The sequence below is a fragment of the Nestor notabilis genome, unplaced genomic scaffold (genome assembly GCF_000696875.1).
Source record: "Nestor notabilis isolate BGI_N333 unplaced genomic scaffold, ASM69687v1 scaffold7881, whole genome shotgun sequence".
Taxonomy (NCBI): Eukaryota; Metazoa; Chordata; class Aves; order Psittaciformes; family Psittacidae; genus Nestor; species Nestor notabilis.
Genome location: NW_009914163.1, coordinates 2,581 through 17,896, shown reverse-complemented (window position 1 = coordinate 17,896; position 15,316 = coordinate 2,581). Strand labels below are relative to the sequence as shown.

The 15,316-nt window shown below is 38.1% G+C and overlaps 1 protein-coding gene across 1 annotated transcript; it reads left to right on the top strand.

Moving 5' to 3' along the window:
* Positions 1–767: 767 nt before the first annotated feature.
* Positions 768–10,858, top strand: LOC104412718 (AP-2 complex subunit alpha-2-like; the record flags this gene model as incomplete). Its single annotated transcript, XM_010023513.1, has 10 exons — positions 768–938; positions 2,851–3,014; positions 4,812–4,889; positions 5,780–5,862; positions 6,635–6,729; positions 7,547–7,665; positions 8,450–8,566; positions 8,773–8,842; positions 9,481–9,615; positions 10,424–10,858. Coding segments are annotated over 10 exons (1,110 nt in total), but the record flags the coding sequence as incomplete, so codon positions are not given.
* Between the last annotated feature and the right edge of the window lie 4,458 nt (positions 10,859–15,316).

Sequence of the window (15,316 nt, the reverse complement as noted above, 5' to 3'; positions counted from 1 at the left end):
TTTTTTCCCCTTTTTTTTATGCAGCCTTCTCTAGCTGTCTCTTCTGTTAAAAAAGTAAACTTCACTAAACCTCACCTGACTGCTTAGAAATCAACACAGGATGCTTTTAGTCTACCAATTCATCTGCAGTCATCCATTAATTCAGAACTAAAATCAAAGCTGTTAGTGCTTTAGTAGGACAAATGACTGTTAAAGCATGCCAATCTTGAGCGTGGAAGCCGATGAAAGCCAGCATAGTGCAGGGGCCTACAGTTTTCACATAGCAACAGGTTCGTGCTTTGTTTTGAAGACTTGGTGGGCAGGAAACTTGTCTCTAGAAGTTCAGTAGTTTAACCTGATGCTCTTGGGTCTGGGCAGAGCATGGCATGCTTAGTCTTGATAACTAGTAAAAGCTTAGGTCTGACTAGATCCTTGGATTATCTGTGGTTTCAGCCCAGGTCTGCTTGACTTAAGAACCATTAGGTCTGCTATGATCTAGTTTTTTTATTTTGTGTTTTTTGTGTAATAGCAGTGTAACAGAGAAGTAATATGCTTCTGCTCTCATGAACAACTGCTTTGGGAGGACTCCAGAAAGTTTTAATATTTATTTATTTATTAAAAGCAAGTCTACTCTGTCATTGTACAATAAACTGCATAGTCATTTTCTATGCGGATAATTACTGCTGGTTTTGCCTCATGCAATCTCTAAGGGTGTATCTCTTCAAAGATGAAGAAGCTGGTTTGACTTTTTCTGGAAGTTTAAGTAACACACTTTTTTCTGTGATAAGGCTACAGTGCTGGAAGAAATGCCTCCTTTTCCAGAGAGGGAATCTTCTATTTTGGCTAAACTCAAGAAGAAGAAAGGCCCAGGCACAGTTACTGACCTGGAAGAGATCAAAAAGGAGAGGAGCTCTGATATGAATGGAAGTGCTGAACCTGCTTCTGTCAATGCCAGTGCTGTTGTGAGTTTAAAAGCTATTCTTTCATGAATTTAGACACCATGCGAATAAGAAAAGAATGGTTTCCTTAAAGTGTCTTTTTGGAGGTTTGAAACTTCTCATCTCAAATTTGAGGCTATACGTGTTTGCTATAAAGTAGCATGGTAACATACAGTTGCTTTCCCCCCACTGCTTGCTTGGATGCAGTTTTCCTTTGAGAGTCTTCTCTAAATGGGGATAAACTGCCTGCAGCCAAAAAAAAAATAAAATCCCTTTTATGTTGTTACTTTGAAAAAATATTGCTGTAAGCTTAGAAATGGGAATTTCTTAGCTGATGAAATTGCAGCAAGGGTGAGATGATAAAGTTAACATATTTAAAAAGAGTAACTTGAATTTCAAACTGTCATCTTTGTCAAACATGGTAGATATCTTGCATCTTGTTTCGGGTTGTTGCTTTTGCTAGAAGTGGACAACACTTGACTTAATGTGGATGTTGTAAACCCGATGTAATGTTGTTACCGTTTATTTCACAGTACTATTTGAGTTCATTGTGGTAGGTAAGGCCAGTTTTGTTTCTTCTTAAAGTTTTTAATTTTATTGTCAATTAAAGCTGGTAGGGTGAATTGTTCCCATAATGTAATACTTGGTTTTAATGACTAGCAGAATTACATTTGAGATGTAGTAGTAGATAACCTAAGTGGAGGAAATACTGTAGCACACTCCCTGCCCAGTTGTTAAAGCATAATCCTTTAACTCTTAGTCACTGCAGGATGTAAGAGTAGATGTTCCAAGTGCAACATCTTTGAATAGACAGAAATACCCTTCTAGAAGAAAAGATGCTAAACTTTCTTCACATGCCAAATTGACTGGGGTACCTGGCAGTTAAAATTATGTTACGCTTTATGAGCTTCACTTTATGGGTTGCAACCATGTAAGAGGCTGTTATGTTGCCTTCACCAAGGGCTTTGGTGTGACCCAGCTTGGATGCCAAAAATATCTTCCAAATTGGAGTGCCAGCTGTTTGTTTTCAGTAGGTCTTACCAATTGGCTTCTGAAATTTTTTTGCTAGGATATTTTTTGTTATACTGCATTAAATTCAGTCTTTGGAGTACATAAGAACTTTGTGTTGACTGGTAAAACCAAAATTTCACACTCAATCCAAGTGCATCTCATGACTTACCTTCAGCATATCTTGTAGGCTCCAAATGTCTAATACAGGAGCATGTTTTTGACAGTCTGTGCTTTGTTATTGCACACGAATTGGCATGTATGTGTGGTCTCTGCATGATTCCATGTCCTGGCTACTCAATTTTTTTTTCTGTCTGAGGGGGTAAAAAATTTGAAGGTCTTGACCTTTCTACTTCTAGTGTTTGCAGCTTGCTAACTACAGGCTTAGCTTTTTTTGCTGGTTAGGTTTTATGTTGTTTCTAAGGTTTGCCAAGCTTCATAAACCCAGCTCTAAACTGACAATTAGTTTCACAGGTGCTGTGATGTTTTCATTCAGTTTTGTGTAAAAGCCACTGCCTTTCTTGCTGGATTCTTCATGAAAGAAAAGCAACACTTTCTGAATTTTACTCTCTACAGTACTTAATCTTCCTTGAAATTCAGAGGGGAAAAAAGACAGGGTGACAAAAATTGTCGTGTTTCTTGTGCAGAATCTGATTCTAGAAGAATCATTCTTTTAATTATTATTTAATGGTTAGATGGACACAACTCTCTTAAAAGGGAGGAAAAAAAGAAAACCCCATCTGTAAATGACCTTAAATTGAAAGGCAAGGTAGTAACTGCATTCATGAGGCCTCCTACAACCATTGAAAGCTTGATTTGCGGTGGGGAGAGGCACTTTGCCATAGCTTAGTTGTCTGTGCAAGAGACAGCTTTGTTTTTAGTTTTTTGCTCTAGTGTTAACACCGAAGTGTCTTGTCTTCCCTAGTCTACTCCTTCTCCATCTGCGGATCTGCTGGGTCTGGGTGCTGCCCCTCTCGCCAATTCAGCTCCCCCACCGTCCTCTAGTGGTAGCCTGCTGGTGGATGTATTTTCAGATTCAGCTTCTGCAGTTGCACCTCTTGCTCCTGGTTCTGATGACAACTTTGCGAGGTAATTAAGTCACCCTGTAAGGAATCTGAAGAAGAATCTGAAACAGGATTAGAAAAAATACATGCAATAACTTTTGGTTTTGTTCCAGCTTATTGAATGCATTCCTGGGTGGTGGTTGTGCAGCAAGAGAGGTGTTCTTGAACTCTGTGGTGGTTGTGCTATCTTTATTGAATACCTTTGCTCATGGAAAAACTGAGGCTGTAGTAATCAATCTGAGGATACTGGCCATACAGTATTGCCTAGTTTTCATGCTGATTTTTTTTTTTTTTTTTTTTTTTTTTTGTTTCTTTTTCCTACTTTCCCTTTCTAAAACCAAGTTGCTTATGCATTTCAGTATGTCTTGAACTGGGGGGGTTATCTGGCCTGATAAGAATATATTTATTCTTATCTTATTTGCATAAAATATTCTTGTGTGTCTCCACTTACGGCAAGCTGATACTGGAACAACAGAATGGATTATATCCGGAGATAACTGGTTTTCAGAATTTCAAGATCTATTTCAATTGCTTTGCTACTGTCTGACACACAGACAGTGTGAAAAGGGGAAAAAAAACAAGAATGCTTTTTTAAAGGGGTTTTGATACAAGTATCTAATTACATTACTAAGTATAGTGTAGGTGCAGTGTGTTAATATTAAAAGCCACTGTGGCTACACTCGAATGTTATTTGGATAAAATTTTGGAAATAATACAAGACTGAAGAATGTCTTTTAAAAATCTTTTCAAATCTTTAAAAATCATAGAGGCCAAAGAATTCCTGTTGTCCAAGACCAGATTTTGAATGATGGCATGACAAAATTGCAGTGAATCTTAATACTAAGACATAATTAGTGCCTGGATCATTGAGACTTTCATGAAAATTTTATACTAGGCAATGTAGTGCATTTTAATTTTAAACTAGGCAAGTTTGCAGCAATTTAAGACTTGATCCTGAGTTTCTCTTGAAGTAATTATGGTATGTAAGACCAAGACTTTAAGAAGCTACAGAAGCTTGTTAAACCTTTTTTTTTTTTTTTTTGCCTTTTTTTTTTTTTTTATTTGAAGAGCTAAAAAAAAAAAAATCACTGAAAACCAAACCCAGTACTAGTAGCTTCATAAGCAAAAGTCCAAAGTTACCTAAAAAGAATTTTCTCTTTCTGCAGAAGAAAGTATAGCATTGCCCAACCCCTTGGTCTGTCTGTAGATGATGAAATGCTTCTCTAATGATACTGAGAAGTTGCCTTTTACACTTCCCTGCCTCTTTTTAGTGCTGTTGTCACTTTTATTTCTAATCTGTTACTTGGGTAAGTCATTCTCTGTGTGCCTGTATATTCTTGCCTATTCTTGTGTGTTTTTCGAGAACTGATTGCGCAGCTATAGTTAGAAGTGCCACTAAGGTTGATGAGGCCTCTGCTTCAAAGCACACATCTGGTGTACATCTGTATTTATGGGTGTGAACTAACTTTTTTTTTTTTTTGCTGTCACAATTAAATGCCTAAAAGGATTTGATTCTTTAAGAGGCGTAAATTAATCTGTTGAACACCTTCAGCTGTTTCTTGTCTTTGGGAAGAATTGCTGGTTCCTAACACAATCAGGGAGGGGTGGGGTGGGGGAAAGAAGTGGGGGAAAACATTACCTAATGCCTAAAACCTTTCTAGGTGTACTGAGCTAGGCAGCTAATAAATTTTTCATGCATTAAAACTCAGCAGTGCCATATTGAGGAAGGAGGTAAAAGAAATAACTAAGCACTAAGCTGTCTTTACTAACTCCTGCTGTCTCTGTCGCTACTGCCTTTCTTCCTTTGTGCTGCCTGAACTAGCCCTGACCTGGCTTCATCTGAGGTAGTTTCTGAGGAACCAGCTGATACTGTGCATGATGCTGATGAGCTTTTTCACAAGTAAGCAATACTAAAACCTTGCAAGGCTGGGCAACTTCCAGAATATAGTTATAAAGCAAAACTATATTGTGCATTAACTTAATACCAGCAAAACTAGAGAAACATGTACTATCAGACTTGTAACTGGAACACCTCTGTAGGTGTTGTGGATTTTATGACAAGCTCATGAATACACTGCCTTTACGAGTCAGTGCTGTCACACAGTGCTCTAAAATGAGACAGTGTCAGTTGTGTAAGTTTTTGCAAGTATTCACAAATAAAAACATAGAGTAAATTGTCAAAAGTACAGATATTTGTGAGTATGTTTTAAGTGACTTGTATGCAAAGGGCTGATGTTTGCTGATCACCTCTTCTACTTTCAAGTGAAGGGTGACAGAAAGGACAGAAATCACTGCAAAATATGGGCTTTCTCTCTCAAAGTGGAAAAAATACAGCTCTCTGACTTACATGATACAGAACTGGTGGAACAAGAGATTCTTTTTTCTTTCAGGTTTAAACAGTCAAAGCTTCAAACTTTTCAGTTCTGCACCAACCTAATGAGTTTCAGAAGTTGTCAAGAATATGAATAAGAAAAACCCTAGTCTGTTGCCTGGTCCTTTAGACTCTGTGTGTGTGTGAATAGAGCATACTGTGGCTTCCTTCGTAGTTTCTTATCTAATGAAATCCTATCAAATAAGAATTTCAGTTCTTTTAGTGTCTTGCAAGTGGTGGTTTTGGTTGTAAAATTGTCTTTTCTAACTCTGCAGATTTCTGTAAAGGCCTCTCTTACAGACTGGTGTATTCTAGGTTAACCACAGTCTTCATCCTCTATGTAAACCCTGAAATTTTGTGGTTCTAAATATTGTTTAATATGGCTCAATTTAAAACAAGTTTTCCCTCTCTTCCCCTAGGTTTGTGTGTAAAAATAATGGAGTCTTATTTGAAAATCAGTTGCTACAGATTGGATTGAAATCTGAATTTCGACAGAACCTGGGTGAGATCTTTCAGGCCATCTGGTTAGCTGTCTTCATTATCGACCCCAGTGCCAGCATGATACTGCAAATAGGACTTAGTTTTCAGCTACTGAAGAGGGAAATGTGATCTCCTAACCTGTCTTAGGATCTTCACTGTTTGCATGTCCCTGGTTCCTTTGTGGCATTTTGTCTTGTTAAACTTTTTGGTTGTTTTGGTAGTTGAGATGAAGCGGGAGTGGTAAGAGTGCTGCAAGCTCCAGGTCTTGCTGCCTTGTTGTAAGGCTGGTACAGCCAGGGTTAAAGAACTATTCTCAATTTTTATATCTTACAGTATAGTTTGTTGTAATAGTATGATATACAATAATACGTCTCATACATGTCTGTCATACTACATTAATCCACAAAATATTGAAAATACTTAGGAAGGAACTGGGAATCAAACACAGGTCAGCACTAGGATTGCTTGCTTCTCCCCTTTTGCATCACTTCTGGTGCCATAAAAACTTCTTTATGTAAAAAGTAATGTTCTCTGGCTACTGAAAGAATTCCACTGATTATTTACCTGCCTGTGTAATAGCTGCTGTGGGAGAGGTCTGATGGCTTGTTTTAATCTGTTACTGCATTTAGAACTGAATATTGTGGTAAGATAAAACCATGTAAACTATGCTTTATCTTTAAAAGTTATTTTGAAGAAACGCAGATAGATAATGCATTAGATGTTTAAAGCATAGGTAGTTCAACATGATTATATGTGACATACCTAAAAATTCCAATGTCTTTTGTTATTTCTAGGACGTATGTTCATATTCTATGGTAATAAGACATCAACACAGTTCTTGAATTTTACTCCAACAGTAATCTGCTCAGATGACCTACAGTCAAATATCCTTAAATACAGTAGCACGTGTCTGTCCTTATTTGGGTTTTTGTGTTTTATGCTGCACGAAGTTGTAATAAAAGTTGCTGGGTGAAGGCATGGTGTCCTTGAAATGAAGAAATGAGAAACTCGCTGATAACTTTCTAAAATTTTTGAGTAGAGATGGAAGTCTCTCCTTAAAGCTCTGTTTACAAACACAAATTTAACTGTTGAAATAAGGAGAAATTAGGCTGAATAAGTAATGTAACCCACTGTCATCAAGTGCCAGGAGTATAGATGTGGAGTCCTTGAAGTCCTGCATTAGTCCTTTAAGTCCTTAAAAGTCCTTTAAAGTCCTTAAAGTTATCTTCATTAGCAGATAACCTCAGAATTGTGATAGAAGAATATATGTACACGATGATGATACTTTAAAATAAGCTCATAATTTACAGTTCATCCTTAATGCTTGGTATTACAAATTTAGGTTTTCTGGGAGACTGTGCAATCAAGCTTGTTTGACTCAAAGTGTCACTGTAATGTTCACATCAAAATGAGATAATCCAGTGGTTTTTCCTGTGAAGTCTGTCTGTGCCTTCATACCTTTTTGAAATCATCTTTCTTTGAGAATATCCAGATAACTGAGAATTGTGGATGTTACTGCTTCTAGGTGTGTCAGGATGAAAACCAAACAAAAAAAAACACACCAGAATTCCTTCGCTGTACAAAAATGGAGTTTTGAATATTCAGTAACACGTAGAGAAGCTAATTCCTCATATAGGTTATTGAGGTTTTCTTGGGGTTTTCTTATCATTTCATTGCCAAGTTTCCTTAACCAGTTCTTATGCCTGAATCTTCAGACAAAACCTGTTGACCCCACGGTGGATGGAGGTGCACAGGTTCAGCAGGTTGTGAACATCGAGTGTGTGTCAGACTTTATGGAAGCTCCAATCCTGAACATTCAATTCAGGTAAAACATAGAGTTCAAATGCTAGTGAGCTTAATTAGATGAAAGAGGTTAAATTTGTCCTGGTCCTCTGGCTGAAGTATAGAATATGGACACATAAAGCTGTCCTGGGTAGATGATGTACTTGAAAACTTGATCTAACTAAGCTTTAAGCTACAAGGGAAATTAGGGAATCCACTTGGAACAATGTGGTTTAAAAAAAATAATTAAGAAGTAGCAGCTGATAACATGTCTCCATGACTTCTCCTTCCGCTATCTGTATAAAACAGCAGTCTTCCTGTTTGCTTAAGAAATCTTGACAAGAATATATGCACTAACTTCTCCCTTCTGGAAACCGAGAACATTTCTGCAAACAACTTGGACTGGAAATGCATGCAGCCAAAAATAGAATCTCCTGTCCACTAAACACCAGTCTTTGGGAAATCCTGATTTCTGGCCTATGTTCCTTTATTCTACTCTAAAATGGTTCTTACTGGTATGTTTTCACAGGGATATATTTTCAGTCCTTTGGATGCTATCTAGAAGGATAACAACCTATGCTGAAATTGAGACATCCTTATTAGAAGTTCTGCCAATTCACTTTCACATGCCATCTAAGCAGAGCAAACTTATTCAGCGGTGGATTAAAACTGTACCTTAGAAATAACATTATCTGTAGCTGATGGATTTTAATCATAAACAGTTGCACCTTCACCTTAGTGGTCATCCTCAATTACTTTGTTGATTTAGGATGAGAGACTGCTGACACTGTGCTGCATAAACCATGTTCTTTCTATTTCCAATTCAGGTATGGTGGAACATTTCAAAATCTTTCAGTAAAATTACCCATCACCCTGAATAAATTTTTCCAGCCAACAGAGATGTCATCTCAAGACTTTTTTCAGCGTTGGAAGCAACTGAGCAAGTAAGACATTGTGTGTACTGGGGCTTGGGGCTCTTGTGAGCCAAAGGGGGGTGGGGGGGTGGGGAAGGGTATACTGGAACTGCAGCTTGTACAGTGCCCCATCCCATACATAATCCTGTGAGTTACAAACTCTCACAGTATAATTGCTATTGAACAATGCTCTGTGTAATACATATATCACATATTTATTTTGACTTGTCTTGCAGTCCAAAACAAGAAGTACAGAATATCTTTAAAGCAAAACACCCAATGGATGCAGAGATCACAAAAGCTAAGGTGGGTGGCAGTGCGGTATTTTTAATTTGTAGCTGAAGGGTAGTGGTATAACCAAACTTTGTTCATCTTGGTTTATACAGCAATTGGATTATCCTGTTCAAGATTAAGTCCATGTTGCGGAACAGATGTCTGGCAGTGCTAGGTTGAATGGACTGTTTCTTGGTGTGGCTTGAATTAGATAGATAGTCTTCAGTGGCAGCTGGAAACTTGAAGCTATTTAAGAAAGCACCAATTCAGTGCATAAAACCCAATTGGAAAATACTTTAAGCTTTAATTTATACTACAGTTAGTAGTTAGAAAAGAAAACAAGTCACTCTTACAGAACTGACTGCCTTAGGCAAAACAGAAGTGACTAGTGTAAGACAGGAATGGCTTTATCAAAAACAGGAGAGACTTACGTTGAATTTAATTTATTTCTCAGTTTTTCCAAGAACCCTGTTTTGGGAACAGTTCATTATCAGGCTTACTTTATCACTTCAAAAATTTGTAAAAAAATGTTACTGGATAATTCTTCCGCGTTTCAAACATAAAAATTAGTCTCCTGCTTCTTTTGCTAGTTGGTGGTGGCTGTGCTTGGGTAGACTTGATGTTGGAATCCCACTGTTCCATCCTCTAAATCTTTTGGGTTTCTGTCGTAGATTATTGGCTTTGGATCAGCCCTACTTGAGGAGGTAGATCCCAATCCTGCTAACTTTGTTGGTGCCGGTATCATACATACAAAAACTACTCAGATTGGATGCTTGCTGCGCCTTGAGCCCAACCTCCAGGCACAGGTATCTTTTTAAGTATCTACAGTTAAATACAAGATCTTGTTCAAACTAAATATCTGTGTGTCTAGAACTCCTTAAGGTGTTTACTTAAAATCACCATTGCAATAGCTAATGGGGACTGCAGACTCCAACAAGAAATGGACTCGTAGCAGCTGGTCCCAGCCCAGTTTGGTAAGCTGCTTATTCATGGCAGTTCTCTTCCCTATTGGAAGAGATCATTGTGTTATTCCAGACTATCTGTGGAGTCTTCTCTTGAAGGTTGGAAACATTTCATGTTTCTGTTTCGTGCACCTTGGACAAGATTAAGTATAATTCCCCTGGCCGTTTTAAATTAATAGAAGAATTATTATTAAAAGATTAAACATAACAAATGAATGCAGTGTTAGGAATATTTTTCATCATGAATTTTGGTAGAGGTTTTATTGAAGTTAACTGAGGACTGAGAAGTTTTGGGTTGTAAATCTTGGGTGACGAGTCTCCTGTTTTCTTCAGAAGTGGTGGTAGAGATTCTTCAGGCTTTCCCTACAACATTTACTCCTCTTAAAGAACAATTTTGGATAACACCTTGCTGTTAAAGCCTAAAAATGTTAGAACAATGGTAGAAACCCTCTCAACAAGGGTTTGGAGATGTATTCCAGCCTGTGATTTGAAAAAGCTGTACTACTCAGTGGCTGGCTGCTTTTGAATGTTTTAACTTGAAGTGTTTTTCCTACCAAATCTAGCAAAACAAGGTAGCTTTTGCTAGTTGACTGTGCATTCATTTAATGCCACACTGTTTAAAAACTAAGTAATATTGTATGTTCTTTTTCAGATGTATAGGCTCACACTACGAACAAGTAAAGAAGCTGTATCTCAGAGATTATGTGAATTGCTGTCAGAACAGTTTTAATATTAACCATGTCAGTTTGGTTTTCTTCCATTTATATCACTGTCATCATACTGCAAATAAATGTCTTGTACATCACTGTCTGAGTACTGCAATGTTAACCATTATTAGCTCCCTGCCTTATTAGGACTTGACCCTTGTTTGAAATTAAGACTATAAAATGTACAGTATGGGGAAATAACTTTCCACATTAAAAATGGCTTTTAGTGTGTTACACAAAGGGTGTGTGGGCTCTCTTGTGCTCCTTTTTTTTTTTTTTCTCTTTGCAAAGGTCCAGCTTTTAAACTCATTAAAGGGAAATTTATTTAGATGTGGTAACGAAGGATTTCAACTGGAAACGGCTAGTAACTTTCTGCCTTAAGGAGCACCTGCTAAAGCACTCAGCTCTCAGCTGAAAGAAATCAATGTAATGCTGCTCAGTAAAGTTCAGATGTTAATGTAGAGTCAAACTTTATAAACTGGAACATTGCCACAAGTCTTGTACTGGTTGGAAGGGCATATATGTTTGAATCTGATTCAAGTGAACGTTTATGTTGAGTGCCACCTATCTTTGTATTTGAAAAAAGCCACAGGACCAGAGTCTAAAGTATTCATCTTGTAATCCTTCACATCTAAATGTTTTGTGATCTTTGGAAAGTGGATTGAACACAAAAGCTATTCTTAATCCTTCTTATCTCAGTGAGGTGAGCTGCCCTGGAAGGTGATGAACGGGTACATGTTCATTCATGGTTAGTCAAAGTAAGGTTAAATATTCTCTTCTGTGTTTTTTGTTTCCCATCAGACTTTAGCAAGTAGTAGTCCTAATGATATGATATAACTAACTACAGGGTCTGGTATTGTATAAAAGCAGAAGTGGGAAGAAGTGGGCACCTGGAAGGCTGTGAGGCATACACTCTTTTAGATGAAAATGTAATTCTAAACAGTGTTTTTCTCCAATGTACAGTAATGTTAAAACTTGAGAGGTTGAACAACTGGTATTTGAACAGTTTTCTGTCTGTCAGTGGTGGTAAAAATACCCAACATGGTGTAGAAGACCTGTATTGAGACTGAGAGCATGCTGAAGGCCCTAAATGGTCAGCTTGTATAGTGTTTTTTACAACCAAAGCCTTTGTAATGTGTTCCACATCAGCAAACTCTGCAGCCTCTCTGCAGAAGTAATTGGGCACAATTTTGGCTCACACTGTTCAAGCCTTAAGGTGTTCCAAAGGCTGCTCAAACTAAGCAGGTATGCTAGTGCAGTTAGAAACTGGGGGTGACTTGCCACTGTCAGGTCACAATGGATGAAGTCAGCTACTGCTGACTACATGAGAAGTGAACCTCAGATGAAGATTTTCTCAAGGTTATTTCAAGGAAGTTTTGGATTGGTGTCTCAGCACATGCAGCCAAGTATGCCCATGAAATTAAGAGTTTGAGTGGTAGCAATGAAAATTGAAAATGTGTTTTAAATGAGGCTCCTGTCATGCTGTCCAGTGCACAGCAGGGGACAGGATTCTACTTGTTCAGGTGTGCCTTGCTTTTTTTCTTCAGTGCTTTCAGCTGAATGATAGAAGAGGGTGATTATAATTTGGTTTGGTTGAAGGCTAGTGGTGGTACTTGAGTGCAAGTGAAAAAAGAGAAGCAATGGTTTGGATGTGGGGTGTGGATTTTGGGAGATATTTTTGGTTTGTTTTTCCAGAAATGACTAGTAGCTGTGGCTGTTGTGACTAAAAATTTGGCTAGAGACCTGGTCTCTCTGCAGAAGTTCTCTTGAGGTGCTTTTGTGGCCTTTCAGTGGCTAATCAAGACTCTTGGATCACAAACATTCCTTGAAAATCTTCATGAGCAGTTCCTGCAGCAAGGTCGGGCAGTTGGCAAAATACTAGTGGACTATCTTATGTTGTGTCTTGTTGCTACTGTATGTCTCTTCATTAGTCTTGTTACCTTAACCATGCTGTTGACTGCTACATTAAACATCTGATGTGATTAACTAAAGGGAGTCTTAGCAAAGACAGGGGAGCAGCTTCTATTTAATTTTTCCCCGCTCCTGTTGTGTATCTGTCCCCCTGAAGATGGTCTATGCCCTCATTAAAGGACACCTTGAGACACTGCGCTACTTCAGTTCACTTTGCTTTGATTCAAGCTGTGCTAAAATGTGCATTTAAAATATGGGAAGGAGGGGGGTAAGGGAAAGTGTCTTTTTCAGTGGTGACTATGTTAAGCTTACGATTGTTCATGCATTGTATTAAATGTCAGCTCAATGAAGCCATGAGCAGAAAAGTGAACAAATTAAAGACAAATACTTGATTTTTTTTCTTTTGTGAATGATGGTTAACTTACCAAAGTGATGTATCCTGTCAAGCAGACAAAGTAATTTCTGCAGTAAACAGTGTTATTGTTTTTAAGTACAGTATTTTCTGGCATTGACATGTGAAAATAACTGAATAGCAAAACAGGTAGCATATGTTCATTCTTGACCTACACTCCAGTATATAACATTAATGGTGATTGTCTTATTTGTATAAAACAAAGTTCTGTCAAATTAAGTGGAGAATTTTCATATAGAAGACTATATATTAGACTATATTCATCAGAAGAACGTATTAAGATTAAATAAATGATTAGAACAGTAACCAAACTGTCTTCTTTTTTTTTTTGTCTTTTTTTTTTTTTTTCTTTTTTCCCTTGTGTCTGCGGGCATGGAAGTGTAAAGAATACTTGCATTGAATGGTTGTTGGGGAGCAACAATTGATGTGTAATGGTTAAATTACTTTTTGCAAACTACTGGTGCGTTGTGTTCGTTGAGCCTTACCCAGCCTGTGGATCTCTGCTCTCCCATGGAGTTTGTGTGTGTAGGGGGGGAAAATCCCACAGCAAACCCAAAAAACAAAGTAACCTGGATGTGAAATGACATACAGTGTTAACAACAGTAAGTATATTGAGAATAGAAGCTGCAATAAACTGGTGTAGCAGTGGGGTATGGTTGAGGCTATGAAATACACACCTGTATTACAGGCAGGACTTGTAAAAACTGTTGACACCGTAAAAGATAATCTGAAGTGCTAAATAACTGCACTCAAGCTTTACATGTATGCTGCAGATTCTTCGTACTTCTCTAGAACTTGCTAAAAGAAAAAATACCTGGGCACTATGAGCTTTTGTGCATTCATATAACTTTGTCTTAACTGAATTGCAAACAAAGTAGTAAAGAATACTCTGCTAGCAGCAAGTAGAAATCGCTTCTGAGTGAACTACCTGTGTCCTGTTAAGACGCATGGTCTTTGATTCCTTGGAGGGAAATGCCCTGCAGAATTCTGCTTTGTCCAAAATCCACTACATGTCTGTGTTAATGATGTTTTCTAGAAATGTCTTACCACATTAAGGGTGCATTTAGAAACCCCAAGGTTACATTTTTGTTCAAGTAGCACCTTGCTTTCTGACAGCAGCTGGGTACGGATTACAACCACAAGTACTGCGTCCACTCAAACAACAGGAAACAGATCACCTCAATGGTCTCCCAGTGGAGCAATGGGCCATTACACAGGCCCTCATTCAACTGTAGTGAACCTAATGGACTATTTTCTATTAAAATAATTGGTCAAATAATGAGATAAGTTTGCAAATTCAATTCCTTCTACTTTATTTGAAAGTCAAATTTCTGTTACTGCACTATGCATAGGCCAGTTTTTAGCCTCTCGTTAAATATCACCCTCAGCAAGGCCAGACTGTCCCTGCTGTGGTCTTCTCTTCCAACTCCCACCCTGCCCGTGCTTTTTTTCCTCCCCTTCACACCCCCTGCACCTCCTGCTGATCAGGAATTTTATTAGTTAAGTTCACTGATGCTCCAGGTGGCTCACTGCAAGGCTGTCCTGTATAATCAATACAAGGGAACTCCAGCAATGAGCAGTCACTGTGGAAGTAATAAATTGTGATCAGTGTTTAATTAAAAAAATAAAAACCCAACCAAAAAAGATGTCTGAGGCCAGCTGGAACTCTGGCTAGTGTATGCAGCTGTCAAAGTCACAAACACAGCCACTAAATACAATTATTTCTCTTATGAGCCTTTTTCCAGGGTTATCTGGGTCTTGGCATGGCAGTTGAAGTTCTTTCTTAAGAAGCTGAAGTGGCCTACAGCAGCCACATGCCATGGTGACGACCAGCTCTTCAACATTCAACCTGTTTGGAAGAGAACATCAGGATTTGTATGCAGCATTGTAGGCTTTCAGCTTTCCAAATAGTTGAATGTTACTTTGTTTTCTTAGGGTGGAATGTTTAGAGGAATAAGCATGACCTTAAAGAGTCTAAGGTTCTGTCAACTACAGAACTAAAACACTACAGCAACTGACTGTGCTTTTGGTATGATGAACACTGTAAGAGTTTAGGAGTGCTGAGCTTCTGTCTTCCTTTTTGAGAATGAACTTTCAAAGGGCTTAGAGCTATTGGGCCTCAGACCTCCCTGGAAAACTGATAGGGTTCGACATAATACCACATAATCTCTCAACTATCCTTACTTTGTTGAGGATGGACATGATCCTTCACAGCGGCTTAAAGTGACATTTGTAGAACAGCCTTTGTAAGTTAATTTTTCTTCATACTTGATTTCTCTACAGCGCTCTGTCAAATATAAGAGAAAAATTATAGCAAAAATTTATCTTAGTTGTCATGAATGACCTTTGCCTGCATACTCAGGTTCATGGAAAACCATTCCTACTGCATGAGACAATTAACTAATTGCAAGTGAATAACACAGCAAGAGAAGGTTTTAAACTAGGCATTGAAGATGCATGAGAGGATTGCCTAGAGAACAAGCAAGAAAATGCAAGTCCCTAGAATTGCAAATGA